Source organism: Microchirus variegatus (genome assembly GCF_963457635.1).
Source record: "Microchirus variegatus genome assembly, chromosome: 5".
Taxonomy (NCBI): Eukaryota; Metazoa; Chordata; class Actinopteri; order Pleuronectiformes; family Soleidae; genus Microchirus; species Microchirus variegatus.
Window position 1 is genome coordinate 163,329 of NC_139806.1, and position 19,593 is coordinate 182,921.

Below are 19,593 nucleotides of genomic sequence, written 5' to 3' on the forward strand. Positions count from 1 at the left end.
ACAAGTACAAGTACTCAGAAAAATTACTTAGGCCTTAAAGGTTTAGAAAGTACAAGTACTCATGTACTGTCCATAAATGCTCAAATCAAAACATTCATGTCATCATGTATATTCGTAGGCCGTCAACATACTGAAGTACAACTGAAGTACACACTGAAGTACAACTGGAGTACATACTCGCAGAGTACACGAGTACGATCTCTTCAGTTAGTACAGCAGCTACTTCCTTGTTCTAATGTTTGAATGGCGGGAGACGCCAAGTACTTAAGCCTCATTACCGCCACCCACAGACTGTTGATAAATGAACATATAAAATACTTAAATACATATATATTGTTATTATTTTCACATTTTAAATATTTAACTTCATGTATTAATTTAACAGTGTAATTATTGACTGAACTCTGAGAGGGTTTGTTCAGTTCCACTTTATTCACAGACACTGAGGTTTTTGTGTTACAAGCTGCTGTGACAACATGTGCTGTGGTGACATTTAGGCCCCTCCCACCTCAGGGTCACAGTATGAAGGGGATCAGAGCTTTCCTGCAGCGAGGATAGTCTTCAAACCTCTGCTGGTAGTCTCTGTGGAGAAGACAGGAAGTAGATCCTCAGGTGAGGCGCTGGGACAGAGCATGACTCAGCAGTTAGTGACGCACAGAGCGTGACTCAGCAGTTAGTGAAGCACAGAGCGTGACTCAGCAGTTAGTGACGCACAGAGCGTGACTCAGCAGTTAGTGACGCACAGAGCGTGACTCAGCAGTTAGTGACGCACAGAGCGTGACTCAGCAGTTAGTGACGCACAGAGCGTGACTCAGCAGTTAGTGACGCACAGAGCGTGACTCAGCAGTTAGTGACGCACAGAGCGTGACTCAGCAGTTAGTGACGCACAGAGCGTGACTCAGCAGTTAGTGACGCACAGAGCGTGACTCAGCAGTTAGTGACGCACAGAGCGTGACTCAGCAGTTAGTGACGCACAGAGCGTGACTCAGCAGTTAGTGACGCACAGAGCGTGACTCAGCAGTTAGTGAAGCACAGAGCGTGACTCAGCAGTTAGTGACGCACAGAGCGTGACTCAGCAGTTAGTGACGCACAGAGCGTGACTCAGCAGTTAGTGACGCACAAAGCGTGACTCAGCAGTTAGTGACGCACAGAGCGTGACTCAGCAGTTAGTGACGCACAGAGCGTGACTCAGCAGTTAGTGACGCACAGAGCGTGACTCAGCAGTTAGTGACGCACAGAGCGTGACTCAGCAGTTAGTGATGCACAGAGCGTGACTCAGCAGCAGTTAGTGACGCACAGAGCGTGACTCAGCAGTTAGTGACGCACAGAGCGTGACTCAGCAGTTAGTGAAGCACAGAGCGTGACTCAGCAGTTAGTGACGCACAGAGCGTGACTCAGCAGTTAGTGACGCACAGAGCGTGACTCAGCAGTTAGTGACGCACAGAGCGTGACTCAGCAGTTGGTGACGCACAGAGCGTGACTCAGCAGTTAGTGATGCACAGAGCCTGACTCAGCAGCAGTTAGTGACGCACAGAGCGTGACTCAGCAGTTAGTGACGCACAGAGCGTGACTCAGCAGTTAGTGAAGCACAGAGCGTGACTCAGCAGTTAGTGACGCACAGAGCATGACTCGGCAGTTAGTCACGCACAGAGCGTGACTCAGCAGTTAGTGACGCACAGAGCGTGACTCAGCAGTTAGTGACGCACAGAGCGTGACTCAGCAGTTAGTGACGCACAGAGCATGACTCAGCAGTTAGTGACGCACAGAGCGTGACTCAGCAGTTAGTGACGCACAGAGCGTGACTCAGCAGTTAGTGATGCACAGAGCGTGACTCAGCAGCAGTTAGTGACGCACAGAGCGTGACTCAGCAGTTAGTGACGCACAGAGCGTGACTCAGCAGTTAGTGACGCACAGAGCGTGACTCAGCAGTTAGTGAAGCACAGAGCGTGACTCAGCAGTTAGTGAAGCACAGAGCGTGACTCAGCAGTTAGTAACGCACAGAGCGTGACTCAGCAGTTAGTGAAGCACAGAGCGTGACTCAGCAGTTAGTGAAGCACAGAGCGTGACTCAGCAGTGACTCAGCAGTTAGTGAAGCACAGAGCGTGACTCAGCAGTGACTCAGCAGTTAGTGACGCACAGAGCATGGCTCAGCAGTTAGTGACGCACCTGTGGTGGTGGAGCGCTCTGGGCCCGATGGAGCAGACGGTGAAGAAGGCGAAGGCGGGGAAGGTCCACGCCGCTACAGCGTAACCACACCACTCCACGATCTCCCCGAAGAAGTTTGCACCGGACACAAACTCAAACATCCCACCTACAACAGGAAACAGGAAGTCCGGGACCAGTTTGACCCTGTTCACTCTGTGGGACACTGTTCAAATGGTGTGAATCTGTACCAGGTGTAAATGGTGACCTGGTGTGAATGAGGATCAGGTGTTAATGAGGATGTGGTGTGAATGGTGATCTGGTATGAATCTGGATCTGGTATGAATCTGGATCTGGTGTGAATGAGGATGTGGTGGGAATCTGGATCAGGTGTGAATCAGGAACTGGTGTGAATGGGGATCTGGTGTTAATCAGGTGTGAATGAGGATCTGGTGTGAATGGTGATGTGGTCTCAGTACCGTAGGGGATCCTGTAGACCACCTCTCCAGGTTTCCTCAGGTTGCGCAGGATGTGGTCGCTGTGGACGTTGATGCTCAGACCGAGGACAAACAGAAGGAGACCTGAAGGTAAAGAGGACAGGACAGACAGGACATGTCTTCAAGTGTGGACAGCTGTGCTGGGGTCAAAGGTGAAGTGAGTCATGTGACTGACCTCCAGTCTGCCTCACTCTGCTGCTCCAGCTGTGATGGAAGTGTGTGCAGTGAAGCAGGTGATGACTCTGCAGGAAACCATTGACTGAGCAGAAGATGGTCGCCTGGACAACCGTCTTCACGGGGAGGGGCCTCCCTCTGGTCAGGGGGCGTAGATACAACTCCTGACAGACACATGGACACTGAGGTCAGGAGGTCACTGAGGTCAGGAGGTCACTGAGGTCACTGAGGTCACTGAGGTCAGTGAGGTCTCTGAGGTCACGAGGTCAGTGAGGTCACTGAGGTCAGTGAGGTCAGGAGGTCACTGAGGTCACTGAGGTCAGGAGGTCACCATCACTCTCCACAGTCACACACCCTGTCACTGTGTGTTCATGAATGTTAGGAATGTTTGTCGACAACAAAAGACTCTCCTGTACAGGAAAAACCACTCTCACACACACACACACACACACACACACACCTCCACAAACGCACACACACACACACCAAAGTCCATAGAGAAAATCAGTGATTTTAACATCACAGCACACACAGGAGTTCACCTGAGTTGTTGAAGTTCGGTAAAGTTGGAAAGATATTCACAGATTCTGACTTTCGGCTTCAATAGCTTGTAAACGAAACGTTCTATAAACACAAGCGTAGTCTCTTCTCAATCAGAATTGTGTACTCAATGAGCTACAGTAACATTTTCATCCAACAGACCTAAATTCCGGGCTGGAAGAATAACGTTTCATTATTCTCTATGCGCATCGACAGCGAGACGGGTGTGAGGCGAGTGCCCAGGGACCGTATACAAATTGCAACACAAGAGCAAGATGCTGCAAACAAAAATCAATAACTCTGCTGTTATACACTACAGAGACTCCAAAATCACTGCACACACCAAGGGTCTCCTCATGGTCATACTACAACAGCTGTTTTGTCAAAATGTGTCTTTTTTGAATATTGGTGATTTTTTTATTGGTATAAATCAGTAATATCTAACAATATTAATCAATAACTCCACTGTTATACATTACAGAGACTCCAAAATCACTACACACACCAAGGGTCTCCCCATGGTCATACTACAACAGCTGTTTTGTCAAAATGTGCCTTTTTTAAATTTAAGTGATTTTTTATTTGTATAAATCATTAATATATCCTAATATTAATCAATAACTCCACTGTTATACAGTACTGAGACTCCAAAATCACTACACACACCAAGGGTCTCCTCATGGTCATACTGCAACAGTTGTTTTGTCAAAATGTGCCTTTTTTGAATATTGGTGATTTTTTATTTGATATAAATCAGTAATATCTTCCTATAATAATCAATAACTCCACTGTTATACAGACTCCAAAATCACTACACACATCTATGGCCTCCCTATCAACATACTACACCTGCTAATTATGGAAATGATGACTTGACCTATTTACAATATATATTTTATTGGGGGAAAAAATCAATAGGTTAACTCCCCTTAATCGTAGTGTTTTAAAAATCAGCACAGACAAAATATGTACTCACCATGCACTACACCTCTTATCTTGGACAAAATTGTTTTTAAACAGTTTTGCTGAATTTTTCTGTGAAATAATTTTCAATAACTTTGCCACTGTACATTGTAGAGTCATCAAACTCACCTCGGTCAAAGATGACCTTCCCATGGTCACACTACACCTCTTATTTTGGACAAAATTAATTCAAAACAATTTAGGTGAATTTTTATGTATGAACTAATATAACCAAATTACATTGAACGAGCAGTCATCATATCACATCAAAAAACTGTAAATGGCTTTTTAGGGATGGGGTGGTCAATATTCAGGTTGTTAAAAGAGGACCATTACAAATTACCAGTGGAGTGGCAACATGTTATCATTACAGGGTTGACAGTCAGCTTAACCAGCTTTGTAATTAACAGTTTATGACTGTACTAAGTTAAATGCATATACAAATATAGTTCTGTGCTTATAGATACAAAATGACCCATGGTGGCAACTACATTATATGTACTTACAGTATATTACACCAACAACCACACTGAACTTGGATAGAGACAAAAACACTTTTATAGACTAATAATGGTTTTGGCAATGCATTTCATGATTTTTAATGCATGGGAATGCAAGTCCAAAAGGCTGTAATAGTTTGGGGCACAACCTCTGCCATCTCTTCACTGCATTATTTACGCAGGACCCATGCATGCTGCCCAGACCACAGGCCAAATTTTAAACAAAATTGTTTTGAATTAATTTTGTCCAAAATAAGAGGTGTAGTGTGACCATGGGAAGGTCATCTTTGACCGAGGTGAGTTTGGTGACTCTACAATGTACAGTGGAAAAGTTATTGAAAATTATTTCACAGAAAAATTCAGCAAAATTGTTTAAAAACAATTTTGTGCAAGATAAGAGGTGTAATGAGACCATGGTGAGGACATATTTTGTCTGTGCTGATTTTTAAAACACTACGATTAAGAGGAGTTAACCTATTGATTTGTTCCCCCAAATAAAATATATATTGTAAATAGGCCAAGTCATCATTTCCATAATTAGCAGGTGTAGTATGTTGATAGGGAGGTCATAGATGTGTGTAGTGATTTTGGAGTCTGTATAAGAGTGGAGTTATTGATTATTATTGGTAGATATTACTGATTTATACCAATAAAAAATCACCAATATTCAAAAAAGGCACATTTTGACAAAACAGCTCTTGGAGTATGACCACGAAGAGACCCTTGGTGTGTGTAGTGATTTTGGAGTCCCTGTAATGTATGACAATGGAGTTATTGATTAATATTGGTAGATATTACTGATTAATACCAATAAAAAATCACTCAAATTTTAAAAAGGCACATTTTGACAAAACAGCTCTTGTAGTATGACCATGGGGAGACCCTTGGTGTGTGTAGTGATTTTGGAGTCTCTGTACTGTATAACAGTGGAGGTATTGATTTTTGTTTGCAGCTCTTGTGTTGCAATTTGTAGACGGTCCCTGGGCACTCGCCTCACACCCGTCTCGCTGTCGTTGCGCATAGAGAATAATGTTATTCTTCCAGCCCGGAATTCAGGTCTGTTGGATGAAAATGTTACTGTAGCTCATTAAGTACACAATTCTGATTGAGAAGAGACTACGCTTGTGTTTATAGAACGTTTCGTTTACAAGCTATTGAAGCCGAAAGTCTGAATCTGTGAATATCTTTCCAACTTTACCGAAGTAGTTGTTGATTGTTACAATGTCTGATTTTAGTGAATTCAGCTTTTAAAATATTTACTATAGACTTAACTCAGTGACACAAAGTGACCAAACGAGGCAGCAGAGGACCAGCAGCTCCTGTGTCCCTGTGAGCTAAAATCACTGGTTTTCTCTATGGACTTTGGTGTGGGAGAGTGAGTGGTTTACAGACCCTGACCTGTAGAAATAATGAAGCATGAAGGTGCAGAGCAGCAGCGTCCTCCCGGTCCCGGTCCTGGTCCTGATCTGGTCCTTATCCTGGTCTGATCCAGTTCCTCCTCCTCCTGCAGGAGCAGCAGCGGCAGCAGCAGAGACGGAACCTCCTGCAGGAACCAGCCCAGTTTGGCTGAACAGCAGCGAACACCTTCACACGTGTAACGACCGTACGCCGTGTGTTCACGCCGCTGATGACACAGGTAGGCCACGCCCCCAACCACCAGAGACCAGCTGAGGGTTAGGGTTAGAGAGAGAGGAGGAGAGAGGGAGGAGAGAGAGGAGGAGAGAGGGAGGAGGAGGAGGAGAGAGGGAGGAGAGAGGAGGAGAGAGGGAGGAGAGAGGAGGAGAGAGAGGAGGAGGAGAGGAGAGAGGGAGGAGAGAGAGAGGAGAAAGGGAGGAGAGAGGAGGAGAGAGGAGAGGAGGAGAGAGGAGGGGAGAGGGAGGAGAGAGGGAGGAGAGAGGAGGAGAGAGGGAGGAGAGAAAGTTGACTGTTTATCGACTTTATTTTCTAGTGGTGCAAAGGATCATCATTGATCCGTGATCCGTTCGGATCAATTATTTCGGTTCGGCACGCGTATGATCTGCGGATGATTTATGAAAAACAAACTTGTGCGCATGTTAGCCCATTAACCGAGCTAAAGCTATCACAAACACTATCTGTGTGTTTATAGGTGCAGACATGAGGCCATGTTCAGTTGTGCAAAACGAGGCTTTAAACACTTGCTCAAAGTGCTTGAGCCACGTTACAACATCCCGTCGCGCACACACTTCAGTGATCTTTATGAGCAGGAGAAGAAAAAAGTTGTGGATGAACTTTCCCGAGCACCGTCTGTTGTCCGGTGCTGCAGACACGCCCCCTTTATGAGAGTCACACAGACACTCATCTTGTGCAGGTACTGACTCAGGTACTGACATAGGCAGGTACTGACTCAGGCAGTGGAGGAATGGAAGATAAAGAGGTCCAACTACTAATATCCCAGTCACAACTGATAATGCCAAAAAATAAATAAATGCAATACAATACAAATTAATGCAGTGAATGAGGCAGGACTGGGCCCACAGATAGGTTTGCACATGTAGTGAATTTGAATTTGAAAAGGAAGGAGATACCTTCTGTTGTTGCAACTTTAAGTTGTTTTTCATTAATTGTGTTGAAAAAGAAGATATTATGCCATGTGCACTTTAAGTTGATTTTATATTTTTTAATTGAATAATTTAAAAGTGTTAATAAACGAGTTAATTTTTCTATTTATTATTTTTTATTTTTTTTATTTTTTGCTGATCTGAAAAATGATCCGATCCGTGACTCTGATCCGAGGAATGATCCGAACCGTGAGTTTTTTGATCCGTTGCACTCCTAATATTTTCTAAACTTCAGAATATTATAGTGAAGTTAACTTGGTTTAAACTGAAAAGTATAAACAAAAGTCTAAGAATAAGTACTTTAATACTACAACTTATACTTGTACTTTAATACTACAGCTTATACTTGTACTTTAATACTACAGCTTATACTTGTACTTTAGTATATACTTTTGACTTCTTTCTGTCACAAAGTACAGAATAAGGTCAAGACATTGAGTTGTGCTTCCATTTAATTTAGCTTTAGTGAGGTGTGTATATACAGTGGTATGCTAACGTTTGGGCACCCCTGTAAATGTTGATGATTTTCCTTTATAAAGCATTGGTTTGGAAGAAATGTCAGTTAAATATATCATATAGGAGACAAACTGATATTTGAGAAGTGAAATAAAGTTTATATGATTTACAGAAAGTGTGCAAGAATTATTAAACAAAATTAGACATGTGCATACATTTAGGCACCCTTGTCATTTTATTAATTTCAATACCTTTAGCACTAATTATTGGAACTCAAAATTGGTTTGGTAACCTCAGTGACCCTTGACCTCCATACACAGGTGAATCCAATCATGAGTAAAGGTATCTAAGGAGGTCAACTGTAAGTGTTTCTCCTCTTTGCATCTTCTCTGTAGAGTGACAACATGGGAGCCTCAAAACAACTCTCAAATGACCTGAAAACAGTGTGCGAAATATCCATTAATAATCAGTGTGGTCCCACCTCCCATTTGTTGCGCAATACTGTTTCACCTCCCCAGGTGCCACACTGCAGTATTGGCTATTTTCCCTGTCAGATGTTGGCTTGTGTGGCCTTTTCCATAATGAAAGCAATTCATTAAAACATTAAAAATACAAAATTAAAATAAAATGATTTACATTTTGTCTGGTTATAAAGGATAAGTAAACATGCAAAGTGTATTATGTATGCAGATCATATATGTAAAACTAAAATGACAAAGATCTTTGGGAGAAAAAACATGTTTTTCAATGACACTAACATGTTTAAACTAGGGCTGAACCATTATGGCAAAAATATTAGTCACAATTATTTTTGACTGATATTGAAATCATGATTAATAGACACAATATATTTATTGTGAGTATTTATTGAACCACCAAAACTCAACTTTAAATATAATTTAAAAGAACAGCCAGAAATACATTAGTAACAAACAAAACAATAATAATAATTATAGTAAATTAAAATAATGATAGCAATAAAAACAAAAAATAAACAATCTACTTGAACTGCTGCACAACTTGCAAACATTTACAACAGACAAAACACACTAATAGTCTCTGTTATCTCTTGATGTCTGTGGACGTGGTGGGATATTATGGGATGGCACTGTAAAGAGTGTCCTTAATAGAGGACTGTGTTGGTGCTGACTGACAAACTTTATCACCTGGTCATAGACACTTTATGACTGAACTTTAAGTGACTGAATAAATTGGTCGTGTTGCCTTCAGGAGCAACAACACGACAGCACCAGAAACTTTGCAAAAAAATTCCTTTTACTGGACGTCCGTCAAATTGAAAAAATTTCCAGTTAACTGATATTGTCCTACATTTGTTACCTTTCTGTTGTGTTTTCAAATGTTCCCTTCTCATATTATTGATCCACACACGTCCCTCACTAGCTGCATCTGCACGTAACACTGGTGCATTCAAGGTGTTTTTCTAGCATATAAATTTACATACACGCCGCGCCGTGCGGTGCATTAATCGTTTTTCTACGATTATAATCTTTTTATGATCTCTGCTGACTTTCTGAGTCTTCTTCTGACGTGTGTAGTTGTAGTTCTGGGGTCTGTTTCACAAAGCAGGTTCAACAAACTCTGAGTCTAACCCTGAACTCTGAGTTGATCTACTCTGAGATAGGAAACTCTGAGTTTTCGGTTTCAGAACAGCTGATTTGAGTTAGTTTGTTCAACTCAGAAAGTTTCACCTCGAGTTAAGCGCGTGCACCACAAGTATAAAAAGACAGCATGAATGGAGCCCCGTTTCAACGAGTCACCATGACAACGAGGAAGCGGAGGGTGACGTTATTCACCCACTGGAGTTGAAAATATTAATGCGTGAGTTTGAGCATGTTTTAGAAGGAAGTGTAACAGCAGCAAAAGAGAGGGAGATGGTGTCTGAGAGAACACTGCTGCTGATGAGGAAGTTTAAATGTTGTCCTTTGCACAATCACAATAATATTACAGGGGGAAACTGCTTGAGTTGTAGATTATTAATTTATTTATTTAGGTGTTATCCCGCGGGGGAGAAGCGCAGTTGGCAGCAATTTAAGATGAAACATAAAAACATTGTTCAAACAGGTAAAACCTCGGTATAATCTCATGGGATTAACCTCATTTTGATCATGTTTTACATAAAGTAAATATGAAGTGACTGTTTAATTGTACAGTTGTTTTATCCCCAACATAATGATGTTTTCACACATAAATGACTTTTCATTCTTTATATCACGTTCAAGTGCTCTGCATCTATGACGTTGTATAAAAGAAAAATTGTAAAATTGTAAGTAAAAAAAATAATTGTAAAAAACCGCAGCGCAACACACAATTTCTGCTGTGATGTGAGAGCGTGACTCCGGTTGTTAATGTTGTAAATGTAAGGACAGATTAGGTCATGTATGTAAATGATGAACTGTGACGTGAAACAGTTACGCTCTAAAAGAAAAGTGTGTGGAAATGTAAGAACATCTATGAGGTCTGATAATCATCTCCTGAAGAATATTTAATTCTCTGCGCAGTAATGCTGCACCTTCATCCACAGGATCACTGTCAAAAGGACATGGTTGTGAAAATAGTCTCCACCTAATATAACTTCTAATGTAAACGCAGAACAGACGCAGAACTATACTACGCCAAAACTCTGCTGACTGAATGAATGAGGAAATCAAATACCGTGTGTGTCTGAAAGGTCTGGGTACTAAAGTATAATCCGTTTTTTTCACAATACCAACAAACGAGAGCACGGAAATGTCCTTGTTTCGTATTCAAACCAAATATGAACAAACGGAAACAGCGCCCCTTTTTCCTTTTTCCGTAACCAAAATACGGAAAAACAAAAGAAACAAAACAAAATAACGGCACAAATTTGTTTTTTGCAAATTCCTTCTTTTGTTTTTTGTTTCTTAATTCTCGAGGGTTAGGGTTAGGGTTGGGTTAGGGTTAACCCCCAGACCGGAAGCGGAAGTGAAGTGTAAAAACTTCAAAATAAAAGCGTGCTAATTTATTTTCATACAGATTATATACCATTCTCTTTATACACTGTAATGTAGTACATGTATTTTCGTGAAAAGTGAAACTATAACAGCTGGTTGTTTGGGAGAAGGACATGTAGGCTATAATTATTATTTTAGCTGAGTGTGTGAATGGATATTGTAGAAAACGTTTACCCTGCCGAAATAAGCTAGCATCTAATGTCACCAGCAGAGGTCGCCATCAGCCGCAGTCAAGACAGACATGGCTTCAAATTCCAATAATAGTGTTAATAATTATTTGAAAATCAAAACTTGTGATTAAGTTATGATGACTTCAGCGTCAATGTTTAGCCACAAGGTGGCGCCCGCATCCACCCAGGGATTTATTATGTTTTGTCTTATAGCCTATAACCCTGTATGATTTGGAATACAAATATGCTGAGATGGAGCTATAGTATGTAAACTGGCTCATGACAGGTCATCTGGAATACAAAGCAAACGTACCTGTCTCAAATGGATCAACATCTATGGAAGTCTTGTATTGTCGTCCCAGGGCAAAATACAGTAATGTAATAATATATATTTTAGATGCATAGTAATTATTGAATGTTTTTATTATTTAATTAAGGGTTTTCTTATTCACGATCAACATCAACATCATGTGTTGAGAGCCTGTTGGCATTCTTGGGTTCCCTCTCTCCTTGACACAAGGTGACCTTTTCCTCTTGACTTCTGTCTAAAAGTGCATTTGTCAAATGAAAATGACTTACTTACTTAATTACTGAACTGATCACAACACAATATTACTAAATGGAAGAGTTTATAACAGAGGGAACACAACTGAACTTGAAAGTGAATAAGAAAACCCTTAATTAAATAATAAAAACATTCAATAATTACTATGCATTTAAAGATATATATTATTTATAACATTACTGTATTTTGCCCTGGGACGACAATACAAGACTGAGATGTGCATCAGATGACCTGTCATGAGCCAGTTTACATACTATAGAACCATTTCTCATATTTTAACATATTTGTATTCCAAATCATACAGGGTTATAGGCTATAAGACAAAACATAATAAATCCCTGACTGAAATCATTATAACTTAATCATAAGTTTTTAATTCAAATTTAATTCAAATGATTATTAAAACTATTATTGGAATTTGAAGCCATGTCTGTCTTGACTGCGGCTGATGGCGACCTCTGCTGGTGACATTTCTGGCTTATTTCGGCAGGGTAAACGTTTTGTACAATATCCATTCACACACTCAGCTAAAATAATAATTATAGCCTACATGTCCTTCTCCCGAACAACCAGCTGTTATAGTTTCACTTTTCACGAAAATACATGTACTACATTAAAGTGTATAAAGAGAATGGTATATAATCTGTATGAAAATAAATTAGCACGCTTTTATTTTGAAGTTTTTACACTTCACTTCCGCTTCCGGTCTGTCAGCCGCCGTCTCGAGAATTAAGGAACGAAAAACAAAAAAAGGAATTTGCAAAAAAACTAATTTGGGGCGTTATTTTGTTTTGTTTCTTTCGTTTTTCCGTATTTTGGTTGAATACGAAACAAGGAAAAAGGGGCGCTGTTTCCGTTTGTTCATATTTGGGTTGAATACGAAACAAGGAAATAGGGGTGCTGTTTCCGTTTTTTCATATTTTGGTTCAATACAAAACAAGGAAATTTCCGTGCTCTCGTTTGTTGGTATTGTGAAAAAAACGGATTATACTTTAGTACCCGGACCCGTCTGGTGGACAAGTTTGATATTACATGTAAGGTCAAATCAGGTTAATCGCTGCTTGATTCTTCACTCGCCCTCCAGTGGACAAAAGTGTTACTACATGTAAGGTCAAATTTGATTTATGGATGGTAAATTATTTAGACTGCCCCCTGGTGGACAAACATGTAATTACATGTAAGGTCAAATTTGATTATTGGCTGAGAAATTATTTAAATTGCCCTCTAGTGGACAAACGTGTCATTACAAGTAAGGTGAAATTTGATTGATGGATGGTAAATTATTTAGACTGCCCTCTGGTGGATGAACATGTAATTACATGTAAGGTTAAATCTGATTATTGGCTGAGAAATTATTCAAACTGCTCTCTAGTGGACAAACGTGTCATTACAAGTTAGGTCAAATCAGGTTTATCGCTGCTGGATTCTTCAGACTGCCCTCTGGTGGACAAACGAATTATTACAAGTAAGGTCAAATTTGATTTATGGATGCTCAATTATTTAGACTGCCCTCCTGTGGACAAGTTTGACATTACACCTAAGGTCAAATCTGATCTATTGATGTTTGGTTGTTTAGACTGCCCTCTGGTGGACAAAAGTGCTACTACACAGAGGTGAAAATATAATTCACATATACAAAATATTGTAGGCTGCCCCCAGTGGACAAATATATCTTTGGAAGTATAATTTGATATGACTTTGGCTGACGAATTATTTAGACTGCGCTCCGGTGGACAAACGTGTTATTACAAGTAAGGTCAAATTTGATTCATGGATCCTCAATTATTTTGACTGCCCTCCAGTGGACAAGTTTGACATTACATGTAAGGTCAAATCTGATCTATTGATGTTGGGTTGTTTAGACTGTCCTCTTGTGGACAAAAGTGTTATTGCACAGAAGTGAAAATAACATTCACATTATACACAATAATGTAGACTGCCCCCAGTGGACAAGTATATCTTTGGAAGTATAATTTAATATGACTTTGGCTGATTAATTATTTAATCTGCCCTCTAGTAGTGGGTTCAATATTTTTAATAAACTTTTAAATCAGTGAAATTAATCTTTGACACTGCCCTCCAGAGGGCAATTAGGTTAGGGTCAGCATGACATGATGGGTTTCATCCATGGCTGCTGAAGAGTTAGAAATGAGCTGTAATAAACTACAGTCACTGGGGGATAACAGAGTATTTAAAGTCCACTTAAGTCTTATCACTTATGGTGCTGGTAAAGAATTAAATGATAAAACTTGAATTATTACAGAATTATGTATCACATCATTTTGACACTGTTTTACCATCTTTTGTCAAATGTTTCACAGTCAAAATGTGATTTATTTTAGACATTTATTTCCTTCACTATTAACATTTCACAAAGCATTATGGGTAATGGATTGGTTCACATGTCGACCATAAAACAGAAGAAATCCACTTTATATTTTATATTATTTATATTATTATATTTTATTAAGTTTATAATGGGAGTTATTTAAGTTTATATAAGTGTGTTTACTTATTTACAGTATTTTATTGCTCTATATATTTATATTGTATTATAATGTGGGTTCTTTACAATGTAATGTTTATTTTTTTACTAAGTGTTTTTAAAGTTATTTACATTTATATTTTCACATCATATATTGATTGTTCAGGTACAGGGTTCTTCAGCAGCTTTCAATCATTCAGCTAAACGTAATGACACTTTTGTCCACCAGAGGTCAGGTTTTCACAGCTCTTCAGTTTAATGATGAATTATTATTATTATTTTTTTATTTTGCAATTCGACAATACAATAACAATACAAGACAGACAAACAACAAACAACAAACAAAAAAACAACAGCATTTGTGACTTTGTGTGTGTGTGTGTGTGATATGAGAGTAAGAAACATCTAATAATATCTAATAATATTAATAATAATGATAATAAATATTATAATTGTCAGACAGGAAAGTGGGAATCATAATAACAGAAACAAAAAAATTAAAATAATAAGAATAAGAAAAAAAGTAGACACAAAAGAGCTAAAACGAAATACAATAATACAAACTTTTTTTTGTTAATATAATTTTGCAATTATAATAATACGAATAATATCAATAATAGAAAATAACAACCATATTCAATATTACAAAAAATTATGAGTAACAATAATAATAATATGGGTGGAGTGGAAGTCTCTAAATTCATGGACTCCCTCGGATTCCTCCCAGCCTGTATCCCCACAAACTGGGACGGACTGAATGCAGCACAACACCTTACCCTATGTTTAGATGTATATATAGTCTTAATTATTTACTTAATATGTTTTACTATTGTTATCACCATTACTACCATTATTACTGTTATCATCATTATTACCATAGCACTATATTTCTCTGACATATGTGCTTTCTAATGTTGTGCATTAAAAACCAGGAGAGGAGTTGTCATGAAGTATAATTTGATGTGAGTCCCCTTTCTTCTTCCTAAACTAGTGTGATGTGCATTAAAAATGGTGATGTGCCGTCTGAAGACAGACCTGGGCAGAGAATCGGAGGAGAGGAGATCACAGGTCAGCGCCCGACAAGCGCGACCCAAGTGATAAATAGTAATAAATAAATAAATAAGTATAAATAATAATAAACACAATAATATTAATCATAATAGTGTGCTAATAATAAATAAGTAATAAATAAATAAATATAAATAATAATAAACACAATAATATTAATCATAATGGTGTGCTTAAAAAACAAACAAAAAAACCCACAACAACAACAACAATAATAATAATAAAAAATAATAAAGAAAAATATTGAGGCGTCAAAGAACTGAAGTGAATGATGTTGTGGCTGGTATGTGGCATATTATGATTGTAGTAAAGTGATGAATGATAACAGGGTTATGATTATAGTCAGAGGAGTTTGTATTTTCTAAGGAGATGTCGTCTGCAAGTAGGTTTTTCCAGTGTATGATGTGTATGGAGTTCAGAGACTTCCAGTTCATGGGGATAGTTTTCTTGGCAATGGTCAGCGCCACTAGAAGTGAACGGGTGTTTATTTTGTCAAGTTTTATTGTAGATAGGTCTCCTCATGAACAGTGAAGGGGAAAGTGGGATGTGGCAGCCCATGATCTGGGATAATATTTCTCCAGAAGTGGTCTTTCCAGATGATGAGAAGCCCATTTGTTGCATTTTGTGTCCAGTCAAATGAGTTCTATGAAGGATTTTGTATTGTATGAGTTGTGGAATTTGTTGTCATGGAGAAAATGTTCTGGCAGATTTGGGGCCAGAAGTCGGTATCAGGAGCAATGGAGAGGTCAGTTTCCTAAGGTAAGGAGGGTGATGTATCTGCCTGTGATAATAATTTGTATATTTTAGATCAAAGTTTTTTTGAGAAGGAGATGTTAATGAATTTAGAGGCTGACGGGGGGAGGTCTAAGTTTATATTCTTGTTTTTCATTGTTGATTGAATGGATGATGAAACCTGTAGGTATTGTAAAAATTGATGGCTCCTGATGCCAAACTTCTGGACCTGGTGAGGGAATGGAACCAGGATGTTATTATTGAAAATATGTTTGAGGTGGGGCCCACGGTTGGTGTAGTGGTTAGCACTCTTGCCTTTGCAGCAAGAAAACCCGGGTTCCTGGGTTCGAGCCCCGTTTGGGACAACTTCGGAACAAGGGCCTTTCTGCAAGGAGTTTGCATGTTCTCCCCGTGTGTGCGTGGGTTTTCTCCGGGTTCTCCGGCTTCCTCCCACAGTCCAAAAACATGCGATATGGGGATTAGGTGAATTGGTCACTCTAAATTGACCGTAGGTGTGAGTGAATGGTTGTTTGTCTCTATGTGGCCCTGCGATGGACTGGAGAACTGTCCAGGGCGTACCCCGCCTATCGCCCAATGTCTGCTGAGATAGGCACAGCACCCCCCGTGACCCTCTGGTGGAGGAAAAAGCGGTAGATAATGGATGGATGGATGTTTGAGGTGAGTAATCCCCTTACATACCCAAGTGCTGATGTATAGTGATTGTTTATTGCTGATGAAGTCCAGGTTGTGCCAGATCGGGGTGAAAAGCGAGGGTGCCAGAGTTAGTAATGTTGTGGAATTTCCACCAGGCTGTCAGGGCTGATGATATTGTGGGGTTTTGGAAACATGGGTGTTTTTTGATAGTTTGGCTTAGGAACGGTAAGTTTGAGAGATGGATGTCTTTGCTAACTGTTTGTTCTATGTATGACCAAGTGCTATCTGACTGGGTGGGATGGGTCCATTTGTAGATATATTGAAGTTGATTTGCTAGTGAGTAATGGTAAAAATTTGGAGCATTGAGTCCGCCTAAACTTTTTGTTTTTGGAGAGTGGCCAGTTAACCCTTATGATGATCAAACATGCTTTATGAAAAATCTCTCTTGGCTGCTTCAGGGTCATAAGTTGGAGCAGGTCTGCAGAGAGTGGTCCATTATGCAGCCTTCTGTGGGGGTTGTTCAGTACTCTGGTCCCTCTCCAGCCTCTCTTGTAGAACAGAACAGTTCTGACAGCTCCTGGCTCCTGAAGGATGGAGGCTGAACCATCAGCTGATGTCCTCCATCCTCCTCCTCAGACATCAGGTCAGTTGTGATGCTCCTGCAGACGTCCATCTCATCCTTGGCTAAAACAGCAGCTGGAAACACAAGTAGTACAATTAGTGCTGCTCCATGTGAAAACAAAACAAACTGGCCTTTAAAGAGTTAAAATGTCAAAAATATTATTAATATTTGATGTGTATATTTCAGGCTGAAGTAGCTTTATAAGACTGACAATTTAAAGTGGAATTTTTTTTAATATATAATGTTTTTATAGCAGTTTTTGGGAAGGAGGAACACTTTAGTAAGTTCTCGCGTTGCTTAGCCATTTTAGGCTCATTTAAGAAACTTCACAATCTTTAAGAAGATTTACCAAAGTTTACCAAAAATGAATTTCCTTTGGAAAATTTGAGATATATCCATTCAACACAGACAAAATGGCTTCACAATTAACAAACCCTAAGCCACGAAAAGGGCCGAGGGTTAAACACACTTACAGAATGTTTCTTATTAAAAGATTTCAATTCTTTTGTTCCATATCTGAGTAAAACAATAATAAAGAGAAACATTGTGAACAGAAAACCATTGTCACGGTGATTCTATACTCTGCTGACAGGGTCAGAGGTCACAGAGTTCAAAGAAATCATTGGATAAATAACAATAATAATAATAATAATAATAAAGATGATGATGATGAACCAGTTTGTTTTAAAGTGAACATCAAAGTGAAGTTTAAAGGCTGTTGTGATGTCGTCATCCTTTCATTCTCATCATGAAAGGATTATAATTTAGTATGTGTCAGGGTTTGTGAATTCAGAGGCTGATGCAAATGTTTATTTACTCCAATTCTTCCACTTTCTAACCTTCAACAAACATCACACCAGCTCTCAGTCAACAGACCCCAGTTCTTGGTCAACAGACCTCAGACTAGCTCTCAGTCAACAGACCTCAGACCAGCTCTCGGTCAACAGACCTCAGACCAGCTCTCAGTCAACAGACCTCAGACCAGTTCTTGGTCAACAGACCTCAGACTAGCTCTCAGTCAACAGACCTCAGACCAGCTCTCGGTCAGGTGAGTCAATCTGACTTTATCGTAGATAATTCAAAGGTCACGAGCACAAACAGCAGGACATGAAACATTAAAAGAACAGTGAGATTTTGTCGTAGATAATTCAACCTTCAGTGTCATGAACTTTATTTCTACAGCTCTTTACAACAAGCCACAGTCGACCACAGTGCTTTGGAAAATCAAAACATTACAGAGCCACAGCATTAAAAGCAGACGGTCAAAAGTCATTCATGAAACCTCAATGAAATCATTCAATGTTCTTGTTGAAATCAACACACAGAGGAAGAAGGATGGTGGCATCAACTTAATCCAATCCAAATGTATTTCTACAGCACATTTAAAAAGTGCTGTACATCCCATAGAGACATGAAACAGACAGGATTCATGAAACAAGGAAGAAAAGAGTTTGTCAACAGTTAGTTAGAGATGATCAGAGTCAGGTGGTCCTGCTTTAAGGCCACGCCTTCATTTGAATACACTGTCAATCTACTGTAAATCTGCTAAAGCTCCACCTTTACATTTACTTTGAAAAACAATGAGTTGTGTTTGAATGGACTGGTTTCTTCACTCAGTCGTTTGATGAGTAGTCGACTGCTGTGTGAACAAAGACCGTCTGTGGATGTGAGACATTCACACCATGGACCAGTGCTGTTCACATCCCTGCTCCAGCCAGCAGGGGGAACTGCTGAGTATGGCCTTTAACACTCGCACACTTTGCTTCATGTTTAAAAACAATCAGCAGAGCATCTTAGACATGATTTGAGCTTGATTTAAAGCAGTGGTGTCAAACCTGAGGCCCGTGGGCCACATGTGGCCCCTCACTTAATATCAACTTCTCATGAGTTTAGAGCTGAAACCGTTCATCCATTCATTATTAATCCATGACTAAATGAATCGGCAACTATTTTAATCGTCTATATTTTTCTGACAGGGTCAGAGGTCACAGAGAAAATAAATCATTGGATAAATAATAATAATAATAATGATGATGATGATGATGATGATGATGAACCAGTTTGTTTTAAACTGAACATTGTCGTGGAACGACCTTTTTCTCAAATCGGCTTCAAAAAAAAATCACAGAGTCTCACCCCGAAAAAGAGACAGAGTTGTACTCCACAAAAAGAGACAGAGTTGCGTTCGTTGTCTTCAATCCAAAGGCATTTATTTGTAGATCCACAAAGAATACCCAGTGAGCTGTACCAAATCCAAAGATTAGGTACAAACTGAGGTGTCAGACAGTGTGCATCGTTTTTTATAACCCTAATGGGGGATAGAACCCCCCTTACTCCTATGTCCATCCCCATAACCTTTCCACCTATTAGGATCAAATCAACAGGTTTAATCGTGTCGGATTGGTCATCTATTTCTTTTGTTTTTTCTGGTCTTAAGGCATGGTTAACACTCT

The 19,593-nt window shown here is 39.5% G+C and overlaps 1 protein-coding gene across 1 annotated transcript; it reads right to left on the reverse strand.

Moving 5' to 3' along the window:
- Window positions 1-515: 515 nt before the first annotated feature.
- On the reverse strand, window positions 516-17,191 carry LOC310926684 (3-oxo-5-alpha-steroid 4-dehydrogenase 2-like; the record flags this gene model as incomplete). Its single annotated transcript, XM_083888870.1, has 7 exons — window positions 516-582; window positions 2,167-2,311; window positions 2,622-2,723; window positions 2,815-2,977; window positions 5,088-5,127; window positions 6,205-6,483; window positions 17,046-17,191. 7 exons carry the CDS (start codon window positions 17,189-17,191, stop codon window positions 516-518), a joined length of 942 nt encoding a protein of 313 aa, XP_083744996.1.
- Between the last annotated feature and the right edge of the window lie 2,402 nt (window positions 17,192-19,593).